The following is an 18,285-nucleotide window of genomic DNA, read 5'->3' as shown; positions in this document are numbered from 1 at the left end:
AGCCGTCTAGCTGGCTCTAGAAGCCTTTTTCTCTCTGTTGGCTCTGGGGCAAGGTCCTTGTCTCTTTTCAGCTTCCATTTCTTGGCTCCTTGGAAATCTCCTATGCTATGGCATCTATCTTGCCCCATCTCTGCTTGCTTAGTTATTTGCTCAATCAGCTCTTTTATATCTCAAAAGAGATTAACTTAAGATACACCCTACACAAATATTGCCTCATTAACATAACAAACAAAACTCATTCCTAAATGGGATTATAACCACAGGTATATGAAGAACCCATTGCCTTCGAGTTAATTCCGACTCATAGCAACCCTATAGGATAGAGTAGAACTGCCCCACAGAGTTTCCAAGGAGCACCTGGTGGATTTGAACTGCTGACCTTTTGGTTAGCAGCCGTCACTCTTAACCACTATGGCACTGGGGTTTCCAACCACAGGTATAGGGGTTAGAATTTACAACACATATTTTTGGGAGACACAGTTCAATCCATAACCGTGTAATAGCCCCACCACCATGGGGTTGATATGAGGATTATATGAGATCATGCGTGTGAAACCCACGAATGGTGCCTAGCACAGAGATGACCAAATGCTCAATACACACCTGCCATGGGACTTGTGATTAGACACCCATGGCACCCTGGTAGATCATTGGCATGTGTGTGTGTGGGGGGTCTCATCCTCCTAGACCAGGCCCCCTTCCCAAGCAGAAGTTGGAGGAGTGAGAGGCAGTGCCTGAGTTCCCACTTTCCCTCACTTTCAACAACCTCTCGGACAAAATCCACAAATCCCTTCTGTTATCCAAGCCAGAACCCAGGGAGTTCTCCTGACCCCTCCCTGTCTCTGACCCCTCCACTCAGCACAGTGTACTTTGGATTTTGCCTTCTTACATGGATGGAGGGATGGTGGATTAGCTTCTGGCTGTTGTAACAAATTACCACAAAGATAGTAGTTTAAACAACCCAAATTTGTTGTCTTATAGTTCTGGAAGTCAGAGGTCCAAAACCAATCTCACCAGATTAAAGTCAAGGTGTTGGCAGAGCTAGTCTTGTCTGGAGGCTCTAGGGGAGAGAGAATCTGTTCCCTTGCCTTTTCCAGCTTCTAGAGGGTGCCCGCAGTCCTGGGTTAATCCAGTTAACTCAATTAATCCAGGAAATCCCACCATTTTAAGACCTTTAAATTAGTCATATTTGCAAAGTCTCTTTTGCCAGGTAACATATTCACAGTTTCTGGGGATTAGGATGTGGACAGCCTCGGGTGGCCATTTGGATATAATAATGGATCTTGTCTCTAAATCTGAAAATTTTACATTTTTGTTATGCAAACACGCCTGTGGCTTATGTTTCACCATTTATTAGCTAATGAAAGTGGTTTGATAATTCAATCACGTTCCCAAAAGTTTATATAGATTTGGGAGTGGAGTTGGGGGGCTGATGTTCAACACTATACTTGTTGTTGTTAGATGCCGTAGAGTCGGTTCCAACTTATAGCAACCCTATGCATGACAGAATGAAACATTGCCTGGTCCTGAGCCATCCTCACAATTGTTGCTATGCTTGAGCCCATTGTTGCAGCCACTGTGTCAGTCCATCTCCTTGAGAGTCTTCCTGTTTTTCGCTGACCCTCTACTTTACCAAGCACAATGTCCTTCTCCAAGGACTGATCCCTCCTGATAACATGTCCAAAGTATGTGAGACGAAGCCTCGCCCTTCTCCCTTCTAAGGAACATTCAGGGTGTATTTCTTCCAAGACAGATTTGTTCATTCTTTTGGCAGTCCATGGTATATTCAATATGCTTCGCCAACACCACAATTCAAAAGCGTCAATTCTTCTTCAGTCTTCCTTATTCATTGCCCAGCTTTCGCATGCATATGTTGTGATTGAAAAAACCATGGCTTGGGTTAGGTGCTCCTTAGTCCTCAAGGTGACGTCTTTGCTTTTCAACACTTTAAACAGGTCTTTTGCAGCAGATTTGCCCAATGCAATGTATCTTTTGATTTCTTGGCTGCTGCTTCCATGGGTGTTGATTGTGGATCCAAGCAAAATGAAATCCTTGACAACTTCAATCTTTTCTCCGTTTATGGTGATGTTGCTTATTAGTCTAGTTGTGAGGATTTTTGTTTTCTTTATGTTGAGGTGTAATCCATACTGAAGGCTGTGGTCTTTGATCTTCATCAGAAAGTGCTTCAAGTCCTCTTGACTTTCAGCAAGCTAGGTTGTGTCATCTGCATAATACAAGTCGTTAATGAGTCTTCCTCCAATCTGATGCCAGGTTCTTCTTCATACAGTCCACCTTCTTGGATTATTTCATCAGTATACAGATTGAATGGGTATGGTGAAAGGATACAAACCTGAGACACTTTTCCTGACTTTAAACCACACAGTATCCTCTTGTTCTGTTGGAACAACTGCCTCTTGATCCATGTACGTATTCCTCATAAGCACAATTGTTTTGGTATTCCCATTCTTCTAAATCCTATCCAAAGTTTCTTGTGATCCACACAGTTGAATGCCTTAGCGCAGTCAATAAAACACAGGTAAACATCTTTCTGGTATTCTCTGCTTTCAGCCAGGATCCATCTGACATCAGCAATGATATCCCTTCTTTCACATCCTGTTCTAAATCTGGCTTGGATATTGGCAGCTCCCTATTGATACACTATTGTAGCCGCTTTTGAAGGACCTTCAGCAAAATTTTGCTTGCATGTGTTATTAATGATATTGCTTGATAATTTCCGCATTTGGTGGGATCACCTTTCTTGGGAATAGGCATAAATATGGATCTCTTGTAGTCAGTTGGCTAGGTAGCTGTCTTCCAGATTTCTTGGCATAGACAAGTGAGTGGTTCCAGTGCTTCATCCGCTTGTTAAAACATCCCAGTTGGTATTCCATTAATTCCTGGAGCCTTGTTTCTCGCCTATGCCTTCAGTGCAGCTTGGACTGCTACCTTCAGTACCATTGGTTCCTCCTGATCATGTGCTACCTCCTGAAACGGTTGAATGCCGACCAATTCTTTTTGGTACACTGACTCTGTATTCCTTCCATCTTCTTTTGATGCTTCCTTCATCCTTTAATATTTTCCCCATAGAATCCTTCAGTATTGAAACTCGAGGCTTGAATTTTTCTTCAGTTCTTTCAGCGTGAGTAATGCTGAGCATGTTCTTCCCTTTTGGTTTTCTATCTCCAGCTCTTTGCACATGTCATCATAATACTTAAGTTTGTCTTCTCGAGCCACCCTTTGAAATCTTCTGTTCAGCTCTTTTACTTCATTATTTCTTCCTTTTGCTTTAGCTACTCGACATTCAAGAGTAAGTTTCAGAGTTTCTTTTAACATCCATTTTGGTCTTTTCTTTCTCTCCTGTCTTTTTAATCTCCTCTTGCTTTCTTACGTATGGTGTCCTTGATGTCATTCCACAATTAGTCTGGTCTTCAGTCTAGTGTTCAACATGTGAAATCTATTCTTGAGATGGTCTCTAAATTCAGGTGGGGATATACTCAAGCTCGTACTTTGGCTCTCGTGGACTTGTTCTAATTTTCTTCAGTTTCAACTTGAACTTACATATGAGTAATTGATGGTCTGTTCCGCAGATGGCCCCTGGCCTAGTTCTGACTGATGATATTGAGCCTTTCCATTGTCTCTTTCCACAGATGTAGTTGATTTGATTCCTGTGTGTTCCAACTGGTGAGGTCCATGTGTATAGTTGCCGTTTATTTTGGTGAAAGAAGGTATTTGCAATGAAGAAGTTGTTGGTCTTACAAAATTCCATCATGCAATCTCTGGAACCATTTCTATCACTGAGGCCATATTTTCCAACTACGAATCCTTCTTTGTTTCCAACTTTTGAATTCCAATCACCAGTAATTATCAGTGCATCCTGATTGCATGTTCGATCAATTTCAGCCTGCAGAAGTTGGTAAAAATCTTCAATTTCTTCATCTTTGGCCCTAGTGATTAGTGTGTAAACTTGAATAATAGTCATATTAACTGGTCTTCCTTGTAGGCATATGGATATTGTCCTATCACTAACAGCATTGTACTTCAGGATAGATATTGAAATGTTCTTTTTGACGATGAATGCAATGACATTCCTCTTCATGTTGTTCCGGGCATGGTAGACCATAAAAAAAAAAATATATATATGATCGTCCAATTCGAAATGACCAATACCAGTCCACTGCAGCTCACCAATGCCTGGAGTATCAATCTTTATGCCTTCCATTTCATTTTTGATGATTTCTAATTTTCCTAGACCCATACTTTGTACATTCCAACTTCTGATTATTAATGGATATTTGCAGCTGTTTCTCCTCATTTTGAGTCATGCCACATCAGCAAATGAAGGTCCTGAAAGCTTGACTCCATCCATGTCATTAAGGTCGACTCTACTTTGAGGAGGCAGCTACTCCCCATTTGTATTTTGAGTCCCTTCCAATCTGAGGGGCTCACCTTCTGGCACTGTATCAGACAAAGTTCCAGTGGTATTCATAAGGTTTTCATTGGCTAATTCTTTTCAGAAGTAGACTGCCAGGTCCTTCTTCCTAGTCTGTCTTAGTCTGGAAGCTCAGCTGAAACCTGTCCTCCATGGGTGACCCTGCTGGTATTTGAATACCAGTGGCATCGCTTCCAGCATCACAGAAACACACAAGCCCTACAGTATGACAAACTGACAGACGTGTGGGGGTGACACTATACTTAGCCCCCCTAAATAAATACTGAATCTCTCCCTTTTCTCCTTTCCATTACTGCCTGGGTCTGGGCCACCTTATTTCTGGCCTTGACCATTGCAGTGGCCTCCTAATTGTCCTCACTGGCTGTAACCTTAGTTGCTTTGAACTATCCTCCACTTAACTGCCAGTTGAACACTTTAGTGTATACATCTGCACACTATGGTCACTTCTCTACTTGAAACTCTTCCATGGCTCCCCATTGACCTGAGAATAAAGTCTCAACAACCCCCTACCATGGTTACCCCCTCCCATGGTTTTAAGACCTTCTGTGAAGGGCTTTTGCTCACTTTGCAACCACATTTTTGTCCCTTCCTGCTAAGGTGACCAACCATCCCACTTTTCCCAGGATGGTCCATGTTTTAGCACTGAAAGTCCTGTGTCTCAGAAAACTCCTCAGTCTTGGGCAAACTTGTACAGTTGGTCATCCCATATCTGCCCCACACCTTACAGTGTAGCAATACCAGCTGCTTAGATTTATCTTCTAACCTTTGCTGTGACTTTGCATCTGTTCTTCTCTCAGCCAGTAAAGTGACTCCTTTTGTTGTTCCCTATTTAAGGAGTCTTAGTGGCACAGCAAGAAGTCCTTGTGGCACAGTGGTTAAGCACTCAGCTGATAGCCAAAATCCACCAGTTGCTCTGGGGGAGAAAGGTGTGGCAGTCTGCTTCCGTAAGACTACAGCTTTAGAAACTCTATAGGGCAGTTCTACTCTGTCCTATAGAGTTGCTATGAGTTGGAATTGACTTGATGGCAATGAGCTTTTGGTTTGGTTGTACAATGGTTAAGGCCTTGGCTCCTAACCAAAAGGTTGATCTTTCGAACCACCTAGCAGGTCCATAAGAGAAAGACCTGGCTATGTGCTTTCATAAAGATTACAGCCTAGAAAACCGTATAGGGCAGTTCTACTCTGTCCCATGGGGTCACTGTGAGTTGAACTAGCTAGACGGCATCCAACAACAACAATAATATGATATCAGTTAGGAGTGTGCGGAGCTGCAAGTAACTGAAAACCTAACTACAGTGGCTGTTATGGATTGAATTGTGTTCTCCCAAAGTATGTGTTGAAATTCTAACGCTTATACCTGTGTGTTATGGATTGAATTGTGTCCCCTCAAAATGTGTGTCAAATTGGCTAGGCCACGATTCTCAGTATTATGTGATTGTCCTCCATTTTGTGATTTGATGTATTTATCCTACTTGTTGTAAATCCTAACCTCTATGATGTTAAAGAGGTAGGATTAGAGGCAATTATGTCAATGAGGCAGGAGGCAATATATAGGATTAGGTTGTATCTTGAGTCAATCTCTTTTGAGATATAAAAGAAAGAAGTGAGCAGAGAGGAGAGGGATCTCATACCCCCAAGAAAGTAGCACCAAGAATAGAGCTTGTCCTTTGGACCAGGATCCCTGCACTGAGAAACTCCTAGACCAGGGGAAGATTCGTGATAAGGACCTGTCCTCAGAAGAGAGGCTAACAGAGAAGTTGACAGAGAAAGAAAGACTTCCCTGGAGCTGGCATCCTGAATTTGGACTTCTAGCCTCCTAAACTATGAAAGAATAAACTGCTGTTTGTTAAAGTCATCCATTCATGCTATTTCTGTTATAGCAGCACTAGATAATTAAGACACTGTGGATGTGATCCTGTTTGGAAACCAGGTTTTCTTTGTCATGTTAATGAGCTATTTCCATGTAGGGTGTGTCCTAAACCTAATCACTTCTGAGTTATAAAAAGAGCAGATTAGACACAGAATCATGCATATACTGGGGAGGACAGATGTCACGTGGTGATTGCTAAAACCCAAGTAATGTCCAGGGCTACTGACAAGGAAGGCATTGACGTGGCTGAAACCCCTATTTGGACTTTCAGCCTGTGAGGAAATGTTTCTGGTCTTTAAAGTCACCCACTTGTGCTATTTGTACTCCAGCAGCACTAGGTAACTAAGCCAGTGGCTAAACTAAATGCAGGTTTATTTTTTTCATATAACAAGAAATTCAGAGGAGGATGTTTGCTGTTATCAGCTCTGCAGCTTGATGACATTGGAACCAATGTCTCTGCCATTCTCCTGGCCACAAGATGGCTGCCTCAGCTCCAGGCATAAACTCCATATTCGAGGCAGTAAGAAGGGGAAGGGGCAGCACCAGCTGTGTCAGACCTCTCCTATCAGAAAATATATGCTTCCCAAGCAGACTTCTTATGTTGCAAAGCATGGTGGCTGAGAGCATGGGCTCTGGAGCCAAACTACCAAAGTCTGGACTTCAGCACCACAACCTCCTAGTTGAATCATGTTGGGAAGCCAGTAATCTTGTCTGGCCTCAGTTTTCTTATCTTTAAAATGGGGGATGATGTTAATAACAGCATATGGTTGTTTCAAGGATTAAAAGAGGTAATACATGTAAAACCTGTATAGCAGTGTGTGGCATATACAGAGTGCTCAATAAATGTTAGATATTATTTCCTTTGTATAATTGCAAAGGACAGCAGGTGTTTATCATTTGTTACCTCTAATACAGAGACAGGTATGAAAGAAGAGATGTGTGTGAAAGAAGGAGATTGAAAATAAAGTTTGGATCAAGCAACTAGTAGTACCTTCTGAACGTGGGTACTTTGTATTTTTAAGGCTCAACTTGGACATCATCACCTCCAGGAAACTCTCCTGCACCCCTCCCACCAACTGACACTGTGTGCCTTTTTGTGCTTCTGGTCTGTTTCCTTTCTTCACACTTACAGCAGAGAAATCAAATGATCTGTTTATGGGTCTGTCTCCTCCAGAGCAGAAATCTTGTCTGACTCATCCCTGAATTCCCAGGACTGAGCTGATGTCGGGCTCCACATAGGCCTATTGCCTTGTGAGTGTCTTAGTTTCTTGGTGCTGTTACAACAAAAATATCACAAGTGGGTGGTTTTCACAAACAGAAATTTATTTTCTCACAGTTTAGGAGGCTAAAAGTCTGAATTCAGGGCGCCAGCTCTAAGGCAAGATTCTCTGTCCTCTCTGGGGAAAAGTCCTTGTCTCTTTCAGCTTCTCTTCCTTGGTTCCTTGGCGATCTCCACGTGGCATCAGTCTTTCTCCATTTGTGTTTTCTTGCATCTGTGCCTAATCTGCTCTCTTTGTATCTCAAAAGTGATTGGCTTAAAACTCACCCCACACTGATAAGACCTCATTAACATAAGAAAGAGAACCTTACTCCCAAACGGGATTACAGGTAGTCCCCGATTTATGATGTATTTGAGTTACTACAAACCAAACTTATTGCTGTCCGTTGTTTTTTGTACAATTTATCTTCAGTAAGATGTAAAAAAAAAAGAAAAAAGAGTTAAGAGCTCAGCTGCTGCCCAAAAGGTTAGCAGTTGGAATTGACCAGCTGCTGCTTGGAAACCCTATGGGGCAGTTCTACTCTGTCCTATAGCGTTACTATGAGTTAGAATTGACTCAGTGGCAAGGGTTTTTTTGTTGTTGTTTAATCTTCGCTACTATGTACACACTTAATTGTACTCATGAGGAACCTATACATAGACCAAAAGGCTGTTGTTTGAACAGAACAAGGGGATACTGTGTGGTTTAAGATCAGGAAAGGTGTGCATCAGGGTTGTGTCATTTTACCATAGTTATTCAATCTGTATGCTGAGCAAATAATCTGACAAAATAGATTTATGAAGAAGAAGGGGGCATCAGGATTGAAGGAAGACTCATTAACAACCTGTGTTATGCAGATGACACAACCTTGCTTGCTGAAAGTGAAGAGGACTTGAAGTACTTACTGATGAAGATCAAAGACCACAGTCTTCAGTATGGATTACACCTCAACATAAAGAAAACAAAAATCCTCACAACTGGGCCAATAAGCAACACCATGATAAACAGGGAAAAGATTGAGGTTGTCAAGAATTTTGTTTTACTTGGACCCACAATCAAGGCCCATGGAAGCAGCAGTCAAGAAATCAAACAACCCATTGCATTGGGCAAATCTGCTGCAAAGACCTCGTGAAAGTGTTAAAAAGCAAAGACTAAGGTACGCCTGACCCACCGTGTTGTGTTTGGATGCAAAAGCTGAACAGTGAATAAGGAAAACTAAAAAGAGTTGAAACCTTTGAATTATGGTGTTGGCAAAGAATATTGAATATACCATGGACTGCCAGAAGAACGAACAAATCTGTCTTGGAAGAAGTGCAGCCAGAATGCTCCTTAGAAGCGAGGATGGTGAGAGTTTGTCTCACATACTTGGGACATGTTATCAGTAGGGATCAGTCCCCAAAGAAAGATATCATGCTTGGTAAAGTAGAGGGTCAGTGAAAAAGAGGAAGACCCTAAACCAGATGGACTGACACAGTGGCTGTAACAATGGGTTCAAGCATAACAACGATTGTGAGGTTGGTGCAGGACCAGGCAGTGTTGTTCTGTTGTACAGATTCGCTACTAGCTGGAATTGACCCAATGGCACTTAACAACAACAACTACATACAAGATTGCAGCTCCACTGTGGGGACTTCAGAGGCTGGGGTTAGGGAGCTGCTCCCTTGCCCCACTTCCACTGGAGACATACTGAAGAAGGCCACCATAGATCAGCATGTTTTCAGGAGCACCCAGCTAGGCACTCCTACGGTTAGGGGTCCAAGAATGTCCCTCATAATAACTGTCCCCACCCTCACTGGACACTGGTCACTCTGTCTTTGGGTCTCACTTGCCCTCCAGCCAGCCTCAGGTGTTCTCCCTTCTCTGAGCCTCCATCTGCTCATGCATGGCTGCACAGTTCTTACTTTCCTCTCTGGGCCTCAGTTTCCCACCTGTCTAACATAGTGAAGTCTTTTCCAGTATGACCCACTGTAGTTCTGTGTAGAAACCATTGCTTTCCTCAAACCTGAGCAGCTGAGGGCTGCATTACCACTGTGCCCAGCATAGGCTGGCCTGAGGTCAGGACTCATTCAACACTTCTGGAACCACAGACCCTGGCCAACAGCAGCTGTGGGGTTTGTGCCCGGTACAGGGGTCTGCTGGGGTGTCCCTTCCTCAGGGTGCCTGTGGCTGTCCGTGGGGTCTGGGAATCCTCCTGGGGCTGGCACCTTTGGGCTGGGGGCAGCTGCCCTTGGGAAGACTCCATCCTCCACCTGTAGCTTGGGGGTTTTGAGGACCCACTGAAGCCCTCTGTGGAAGCAGGACCAGAGAAGAGGGTGCTCTGGCCAGGATCACAGAGGGGGGAAAGTATCTCCTGTGTTCTTAACTCATATCTATGTGGCTTCCTGGGACGACCCCAGCAGCTCCCTCCGTGCGCTAGCCAGGCTGAGGAGGCCTCTCTTTGGAATCCCTGGTGTGGAAAAGGGCAGCCGCTAGAGAGCCCGGGGACACCCAGGGAAGGCACAAAGGAAGAATTGAGGCAGGTTGATGGGGAGGGTGTTTATTGTTGTTGTGGCTGCCATGCATTCCAAGGACGAATCACAGCTGTATTTTCTGGAGGAGCAGAGAATAGTGTAAGGGACTTCAGGTGTGTGCCCCTTCTGGGGCCGTGCGGAGCTCAGACAGGAGTGTGGGCACACGGAGGGGAGGGGCATGACACGCGGCCCCGGGCTTTGACACGCCAGCCTTGTGTCTGCCCAAGGGCCTTGAACTCCCCTCAGTATCTCGGACCACCGCCACTGCAAACAGGGGCTCAGAAAACATCCTCCCCCAACCCCCTCATGTGAAAGCCCCCAGTCCAGGGTGAGCCCCAAGATGATGAATGGCCATCCACACCACCCCTCTCCTCTGTTGGGCCCTGCTCTAATGGGGCCACATGTCATTTTGGGGGTACTGGTGTCGTGCCTGGGGTCAGGACATAAGCATTTGCTGAAGCCAATGGACAAATGGATGGAAGAGTTAATGCATGTTTCCTTCACTGCACTCAACTAGAGGTCTGCATACAGTAAGCGCTCAATCAATACTTCTTGAATGAGCAAGTGACTGAATGAATAAGTGAATGAGTGAGTGAATGTGTGAATGAATAAATAGGTGCGTGAATAAAGGGGTGACTGAGCAAGCAAGAGGAGCCATGGTGGCACAGTGGTTAAGAGCTTGGCTGCTAATCAAAAGGTCGGCAGTTCAAATTCACCAGCTGCTCCTTGGAAATCCTATGGGGCAGTTCTACTCTGTCCTATAGGGTGGCTATGAGCTAGAATCAACTTGATGGCAATGGGTTTTGATTTCTGAGCAAGCAAGGAGCCCTGATGGTGCAGTGGTTAAGTGCTCGGCTGTTAACCAAAAGGTCAGTGGTTCTAACCTACCAGCAGCGCCATGGGAGAAAGATGTGACAGTTTGCTTCTGGAAAGATTACAACCTTGGAAACCCCATGGGCAGTTCCACTGTGTCCTATAGGGTCGCTATGAGTCGGAAGGGACTCGATGGCACTGGGTTTGGTTTTTTGTTTGGTGAGTAAGCAAGTGGGTAAACGATTGAAGAAATGGGTGTGTGAGGGGAGGGGTCCATGGGGGCAGGAGGGAGGGGGTCACAGGAGCGAGGCGGGCACCCACCTTGTTGATCCAGTCTATGTAGGCAGACACTCGGGTGAAGACTGTGGGCTTTTTCTGGATATTGCAGCCCTGACTTGAGCCAAAGCTGACGATGCCATGTACCTCCCAGGAGCCGTTCTCTGCCTGGCAGTTCAGTGGACCACCCGAGTCCCCCTGTGCCAGACAGGGGGGAGGATTAGCCACCAGGCCTCCCCTAGAGGCAGGCCTGGGAAACTGAGGCAGGGTGGGGAGTGGGATGTGGGCTGGCCCCTCAGCCTCTGTCCCCTGTTTATGCCTCGACCTGTCCCCGTGAGGGAGGCAGAGATCTGGCTTGGGGCTGCCTTGGCCTAGCTCTGGGGGTGCGTGTGGTGTCAGACTAGTTTTTGTTTTGCTGTGTGATTGTGCCTTGGTTTCCTCAGCTCTGTGAGCTGCCCAGAAAGGTGAGGATGCTGGGGGCTGTGCTGGAGACCTGGGAAAGTGGGGAAGGTGGGAGTGGGGAGGAGGCTGTGTGTTTGAAAACAGGACAGTCTCTCACTGTCTTAAGTGTTTCTTGGTTCTGTGTCAGATCTCCCCAAGTCCCCTGTATTCTGGGACTAGTGGAGCTGATGGCATGAAGGAACCTGTGCAGAGACGTCAATGAAGCTTCTTCTATGTCCCCATTTAATAGATGGGGAATTTGAGGCTCAGAGAGGTTAAATAGCCAGCCTGAGGTTACACAGCTAGTTAGGTGTGTAACTCTGACTCAACTCTCCTGCTCTGTCTACAGGGGTGAAGAGAAGTTGAGGGGAAGGGGTGGGTTATGGGTGACAGGTCTTCTCCTGAGCCTGCTGGACCCATGCGGGGAAGAGTCTTCTCCCAGGGAGAGGGTTCACTCATATGGGTCTCCCCACTCCCAGCTTCCTTGTTTCCCTCACTATCCCCTACTTGGCCACCTGGAGTAGGGACGAGGCGCAGGGTCTTGGCACTCACGTTGCAGGCCGAGATGACACCATCACCCCCGGCGCACACCATCGTTTTCTTCACCAGGAAACCCCACCAGTCGATTCTGGCACATGTGGAATATTGCACCACCGGCAGCAGGCCCTGCTGTAGCTCATCGGCGATGGGGCCGTTGGCTGAGGAGAGAGGGCGGTGACCAGGACGTCAGCAAGGATGGGGCTAGCCCGAGCCTAGCCCCAGGCCCACCACCTGCTGGGCCTTCAGGGAACAGAGGGCTTGGGTGGGGGTGAGACCTGGCAGGGCTTTGTGGGAACCACACACATGACCTTAATCAAGAGGCAAGACTCTGAGCCAATGGTCCTGAACCATTTGGGGGAGAGACCCCTCTGAGGGCGGGGAAGGGGAAGCAGGTTTGGAGCTGAACTGATCTGCAGAAAGCCTTCAAGGAATAACCATTGAGTCCAGTTGTCTTCAATTTGGATGCAAGGGTTTTAATTGTTAACCATTCCCTTTCAGGCTTCTGCCTTGGTGTACCATATTCAAAGGTCTTTCTCAGCCCAGGTATTCTAAGTAATGATCTGTGTTTTTCTCTAGGTCTTCTATAGTTTCATTTATTTACGTTTAAATCCTTAATTCAGCTGGACTTTATCTGGGCATCTGGTATGCCTGCCCCATGGTTTATTTATTTGACTTAACGTGTACTTATATGACACTATGTTCCAAGCCATATTCTAAGCACTTGGCCAATTCTAATCCATTCAATCCTTACAACCCTGATTTGTTAGAGTGTCTGTCACATAGTATGTGTGTAAGAAATACTAGCTGTTATCATTACAAAGGTAAACAAAATGTGAAAATGTTTAGGCAGAAAGGAAAAGTGATGGGCAAGTATACTCAGAGTGCTTGTTGTTGGAGTTGCTTCCTCCAGGAAGGCTCTCATGATTTGCCAGGAGTGTACTAAATGTGCTCAGCTACTAACTGAAAGGTTGGAGGTTCGAGTCCACCCAGAGATGCCTGAGAAGAACAGCCTGGTACTTCAGAAAAATCTTCTATTAAAAGTCTTATGGAGCACAGTTCTCCTCTGACACACACACATAGGGTCACCACCGGTCAGATTCAGCTCAACGGCAACTGGTACTCACTCCAGAGGCGGCCCCAGCCAGTGATGTAGCAGGAGAAGCCATTAGGCAGCACGGAGTCCTCCTCTGGCAGGCAGGCCACCTGGATGGTGTCACTCAACTCCACAGGCTCTGCCAGCTTGATGAGGGCAATGTCGTTGCTAGAATCCAAGTTAGAGGGTGAGTGGGTTGGAGGGCCCTGGGCTGTGAGTTGGGAGTCATGCCAGGGGTGGCCAGGGGTCCTCCATAAATGTCATGGTCTGCTAGCTTCTTATTGGCTGACAGATGGGTCCCAGGGCAAATTATCTGCCTTCTAACTTGATCACCCATCCCTTTAAATGCAAAGGTTTAACAGGAGGGGACAAGAGCTGAAGCATTCCGATCCACTGCCGGTTATGTATCAATCCGAAATTAAGCCAGAGCAAATGGGAAGTTGTAATGATGAAAGAGGGACCCTTACAGTTGTGAGTTTTATATTTTCATTTTACCAGAATGGAAGTGGGAGGCGCTAGACAGACCTGGTTTGATTCTTAGTTCTACCATGTACTGGGCTGTGTGACATGAGACACATACCTTAACCTCTCTGAGCATTGGTTCCTTGTTCCTGGTGAGGGTTCAATAAGAAGTGGCATGTAAAGGGCCTGTTGCAGGGTAAGCATGCAGTAGGTGCTCAACAAAGGTGAGCACCGGCTCAACCTCTGGCTGAGAGGCTCCAGGCAGGACACCCTCGGGCCTCTGCGTTTTTATTCCTTCCGTATGTTCCAGGGACTCTTGCCAACGATTGGGGTGGGAGGGGTGTCTGTCTCCAGTTAGTATTTTGCCATTTTGCATAAATAGGCTGCCTGGCTGGCTGTTCAGGGTGAGGATGGGGTGTCAGGGACAGAGTAGGGGCAGACTCTACAGCTCTGTCTCAGGGACCTCTCTTCTTTCTGGGCTGTCCCCAAGAACAGTGAGATGGTCAGCCAGGTACTCACCGTACCAGCAAGGAGTTCCATTTCTCATGGACAAAGATGGTGTCCACAGCCACAAACAGGGAGCCCTCCTCGTCTTCCACGGTCAGGTCGTTCTTCCCCAGGCCCACTCGATAGGTAAGGGAGTTGCTGGGCAGAGGAAAGAGACAGGGTCAGAGTGGATTTGGTGGCACAGCCCTGTGGCCACCATAGAAAAGAGAGTGTCCAACCCTACTGACCGTTCCTAGTGGGGTGTAGGGAAAGGACCTTGGACTAGGAGTCAAAGGATTTGGGTCATGTGGCTTTGTTACTCCTCATGGGTAGCCTTGGGCCTCAGTCCCCTTATCCGTAAAAACCCACAAACAAACCCATTGCTGTTGAATTGATTATGACTCATGGCGACCCCATGTGTTTCAGAGTAGAACTGTTCCATAGGGTTTTCTTGACTGTGATCTCTATGAAAGCAGATCGCCAGGTCTTTCTTCTGCAGAGGTACTGGGTGGGTTAGAACCAGGGATTAGAACTATTGGTTCTAGCTTGAATCCCTCCTGAGAATTTGCATTTCTACCCCAAATATACTGAATCAGGGTCTACATTTTAACAAGATTCCCAGGTGAGTCTCATGTAACATAAAGTCTGAGGACTACTGCTCTACTAGTGCTTCTGAGCTGGTCCCTAACCAGCAGCGTTAGCATCCCCTGAGAGCGTGTTAGAAATGCAAGTTCTCAGTAGGGGTGTGAGCCTGAAAAAACCGGTTGGAAGCCCTGGTTAGAACAACCAACCTTTGGTTGGCGGCTGATTGCAAACTGCTTATGCCACCCAGGGACCTTTTCCTCACCTGTAAGGTGGAGATAATATGAGAACTTGGGTGCCAGGGCTGCTGCGGGAATAAACTAGTCCAAGCCACCATCATCTCTTGCCTGCATTGTTGCAACAGTGGTCTAACTGCCTCCCTGCTTCCACCCTGACTTCTCTACTGTCCATCCTTAACCCAGCAGCCAGTGGGAGTCTTCTAAAATATAAGTCAGCCCGGTCCGTTCTCTGCTCAAAACCCTTCTAATAGCTCCCTGTCACTCAGGGTCGAAGCCAACGTCCTGACAGTGGTCTGCACTACCGACCTGCGTGTCTCCTCTCCAGCTTCCCCGCTCCTGCCTGCCCCCTCGCACACTCTGCTCCTGCCACACTGGCCTCCTTGTTATTTCTCAAACGCACCAAGCAGGCCTTTGTACTGGCTGTTCCCTCTGCCTGGAATGCCCTTCCCTAGATTGTCCCCTGGCTTTCCTTACTTCCTCCAAATCTTTGCTCAAATATCCCATTATGACAAGGTCTTCCTTCAGTCAAAAAAAAAAAAAAACTATTTGCTGTCAAGTTGATTCTGACTCATGTCACTCCATGTATGTCAGGATAGAACTGTGCTCTGTAGGGTTTTTGTGGCTGGTTTTTTAGATTACCAGGCCTTTCTTTCAAAGTACCTCTGGGAGAACTGGAAGCTCCAACCTTTTGGTTAGCTTGTTAAACATTTGGATCACCCAGGGACTCCTTCCCTCTGCCACACCCTTTAAAAAAACCCTCCCCACTTTTTATCCTCTTCCTGCTTTATTTTTCTCCCTCACCACCTGATATGTATTTACTTCTTCAATTGTCTGTTGTTCTGTCTTCCACTAGACTATAGCTCCCTGAGAACACAGACGAGGTCTTCATCCCTGCTGTATTCCCTGGCACATAATAGGTGCGCAATAAATATTTGTTGCATGACTAAATGAACAGCTGAGTTACTGGATGTAAGTAACTTATTTAGCCCCATGCCTGTAGGCTGTAGGTGGTCTGTAAGAGCAGCTTATCAGGCCCCCACCCCAGGGTGAAGTGTCATCCCAGTTCACCTGATGCAGTGGGCTGCCGTGAGGACATAGTTCCTGGCGATCAAGGTGCCACCGCACGTGTGCCACCACGTGTCATTCTTGAGGTATTGGAGGGAGATCTGGAGAGGGTGCAGAAGGGCCACGAGTCACGTCCCTGGGGACCCTCACCCCACCACCCTCCCCATTCCCATCTCCCATCCCCTAGCAATGTGCTTACCTGCCAGGGCCAGCTGTGGGGTCTGGCATTCTCTCCTCCTACCACCCGGGCTGATAGGTTGGGGGGGAAGCTTGGGACCCCGCAGCTGGAGGCTGGGTGAGCAGGAGGGGAGGAGCTCAGGTGGGTGGGGCTGGCATCCCCATTGGGGTGGGGACAGGTTGGGGGGCAGGTGGAAAGAACACTGGTTTGGGGGCCAGCAGACATGGGTTCGTATTTCACTTCGTGACTTTGGGGAAGACACCTAACTCTCTGGGCCTCAGCTTCCCTTTCTGTGAAATGGGAAGACTAACACTATCCTGGTGCATTTGTCCTGAGAACTAAATTAAACAATGCATATAAGAGGCTTAGCAAGGGCCCAGTACAGAGCAGCTGCTTAGTATATTGAAGGAAATAAAAAGGAGCCTGAGCACACCCGTCCTTCACCCTTACCCTGGGGGTGTGTGAGCAGCGAATCCAGACTTACGGAATGTTGCTGCTAGGAAGCTGTGTGGATAGGTCAAGAGTACCTAGACTCAAACTTTGGCTCAACCACTAATTGGTCAAATGATCTTGGGCAATATACTGAGCCTTACTGAGCCTCAATGTCCTCATCTACAAAATGGAGGTAGTTATAGAACCCACCTCTCAGGGAAGGAGCCCTGGTGGCACCATGGTTAAATGCTCGGGTGCTAACCAAAAGTTTGGCAGTTGGAACCCACCCAGTGACTCCAAGGGAGAAAGACCTGGTGATTTGCTCCCCTAAAGATTATAGCCAAGAAAACCCTATGAGAAAGTTCTACCCTGTCACATTGGGTAGCTGTGAGTTGGAATCGACTCTATGGCACCCAGCAACAACAACACCTCTCAGGGTTGTTGTGTGAGTCAAATTAGCATGTAAAAGAGCTTATCACACAATTTGGCACATAGTAAACGCACAATAAACAAGGGCTGCCATTATTAATGTTGTTAGCTAGAAGGGGAAAACCTGCTGGCATAAGGGTTAAGTGCTACGGCTACTAACCAAAAGGTCAGCAGTTGGAATCTACCAGGTGCTCCTTGGAAACTGTGGGACAGTTCTACTCTGTCCTATGGGGTCATTATGAGTCGGAGTTCACTCAACGGCAATGGGTTTTGTTTTGGATTTTAGCTGGAAGAACTCTCAGTCCAGTGCTATTATTTTCCAAACAAGTCAGTGAGATTTAGAGAGATGGAGTGACTTGTCTAAGTCTTGCCATGAGTGAGTGCCATATAAGCCAAGTCCTTTGATTCCTGATCTGATGGAATGCCTCCAAAATGGGAGAGCAAAGAGTCCCCAAGTGAGAGATGTCACAGAGAAGTGTAAGCTCCGATGGTCCCTGGAGCGAATCTGGGATGTGGCATCTTCTGTGTCCCTGACCCCATGCTCGGTGTTTTCCACACCTCATCTCTAATCCTCACCCAACCTAGGGAGGTCAGGCCACTGTCCTGTTTTGGGGTGGAGACAGAGCTAAGGAGGGGGGACCTGACTTGTCTGACACACAGCCCACACTGGACCCCAAACTCCTTTTTTGAAGCCTTGTTGAGAAGAGGGCCCCTGGCCTTGTCCCCAGGAGGCCATTCAGAGCTCACAGCCCACTGGCAGCAGCTAGTCCCCACCCAGATCTTACCACAGGCCAGGAGTGTGGCGAGGACTGCGATTCCCAACATGGTGTGAGTGTCCGAACTGCATGGCCCCCAAGGGGGCTGGAGTATATTTATAGGCAGGAGAGGGGGTGGGCCCCACCTGGTCAAGGCTAAGCCACCGCTTGGGGAGAAGAAACCTGTTCCAACAAGGCTCTTTCCCCAACCTTGGGTTGTTACTGTTTAACTTGGATGGGAGATGGAGCCGGCTCGAGGGTACAGACTTTCCAAACATCCCGAGACACAGCCAAATTCGGAGGTTTGCAGGCTAACCCTTACCACTCTGGGTATTTTGCTGAAGATAATTAAAAGATGGTTATTCAGTATATCGACAGGGAAATGCCAGAAACTCAAGCTGGATT

At 46.9% G+C, this 18,285-nt stretch overlaps 1 protein-coding gene across 1 annotated transcript; it reads right to left on the bottom strand.

Annotated features, from left to right (window-relative positions):
• Positions 1 to 10,101: 10,101 nt before the first annotated feature.
• Positions 10,102 to 17,958, bottom strand: CTRC (chymotrypsin C). Its single transcript, XM_049875877.1, has 8 exons — positions 17,911 to 17,958; positions 16,286 to 16,377; positions 16,090 to 16,187; positions 14,234 to 14,359; positions 13,284 to 13,420; positions 12,172 to 12,317; positions 11,224 to 11,376; positions 10,102 to 10,168 (listed from the first exon to the last, which is right to left on the bottom strand). Exons 1-8 carry the CDS (start codon positions 17,948 to 17,950, stop codon positions 10,154 to 10,156), a joined length of 807 nt encoding a protein of 268 aa, XP_049731834.1. The 5' UTR covers positions 17,951 to 17,958; the 3' UTR covers positions 10,102 to 10,153.
• Between the last annotated feature and the right edge of the window lie 327 nt (positions 17,959 to 18,285).

The sequence above is a fragment of the Elephas maximus genome, chromosome 3 (assembly GCF_024166365.1).
Source record: "Elephas maximus indicus isolate mEleMax1 chromosome 3, mEleMax1 primary haplotype, whole genome shotgun sequence".
NCBI lineage: Eukaryota > Metazoa > Chordata > Mammalia > Proboscidea > Elephantidae > Elephas > Elephas maximus.
The sequence above is the reverse complement of the archived record's forward strand: the minus strand, read 5'-3'. Positions and strand labels throughout refer to the sequence as shown.

Coding starts and splice junctions, on each gene's coding strand:
- CTRC (XM_049875877.1), bottom strand. CDS start 17,950: ATGTTGGGAATCGCAGTCCTCGCCACACTCCTGGCCTGTG. Junction 16,188..16,285: donor CCCACAGCTGGCCCTGGCAG/GTAAGCACATTG, acceptor CACCCTCTCCAG/ATCTCCCTCCAATACCTCAA. Junction 13,421..14,233: donor TGGAACTCCTTGCTGGTACG/GTGAGTACCTGG, acceptor CTTGGATTCTAG/CAACGACATTGCCCTCATCA.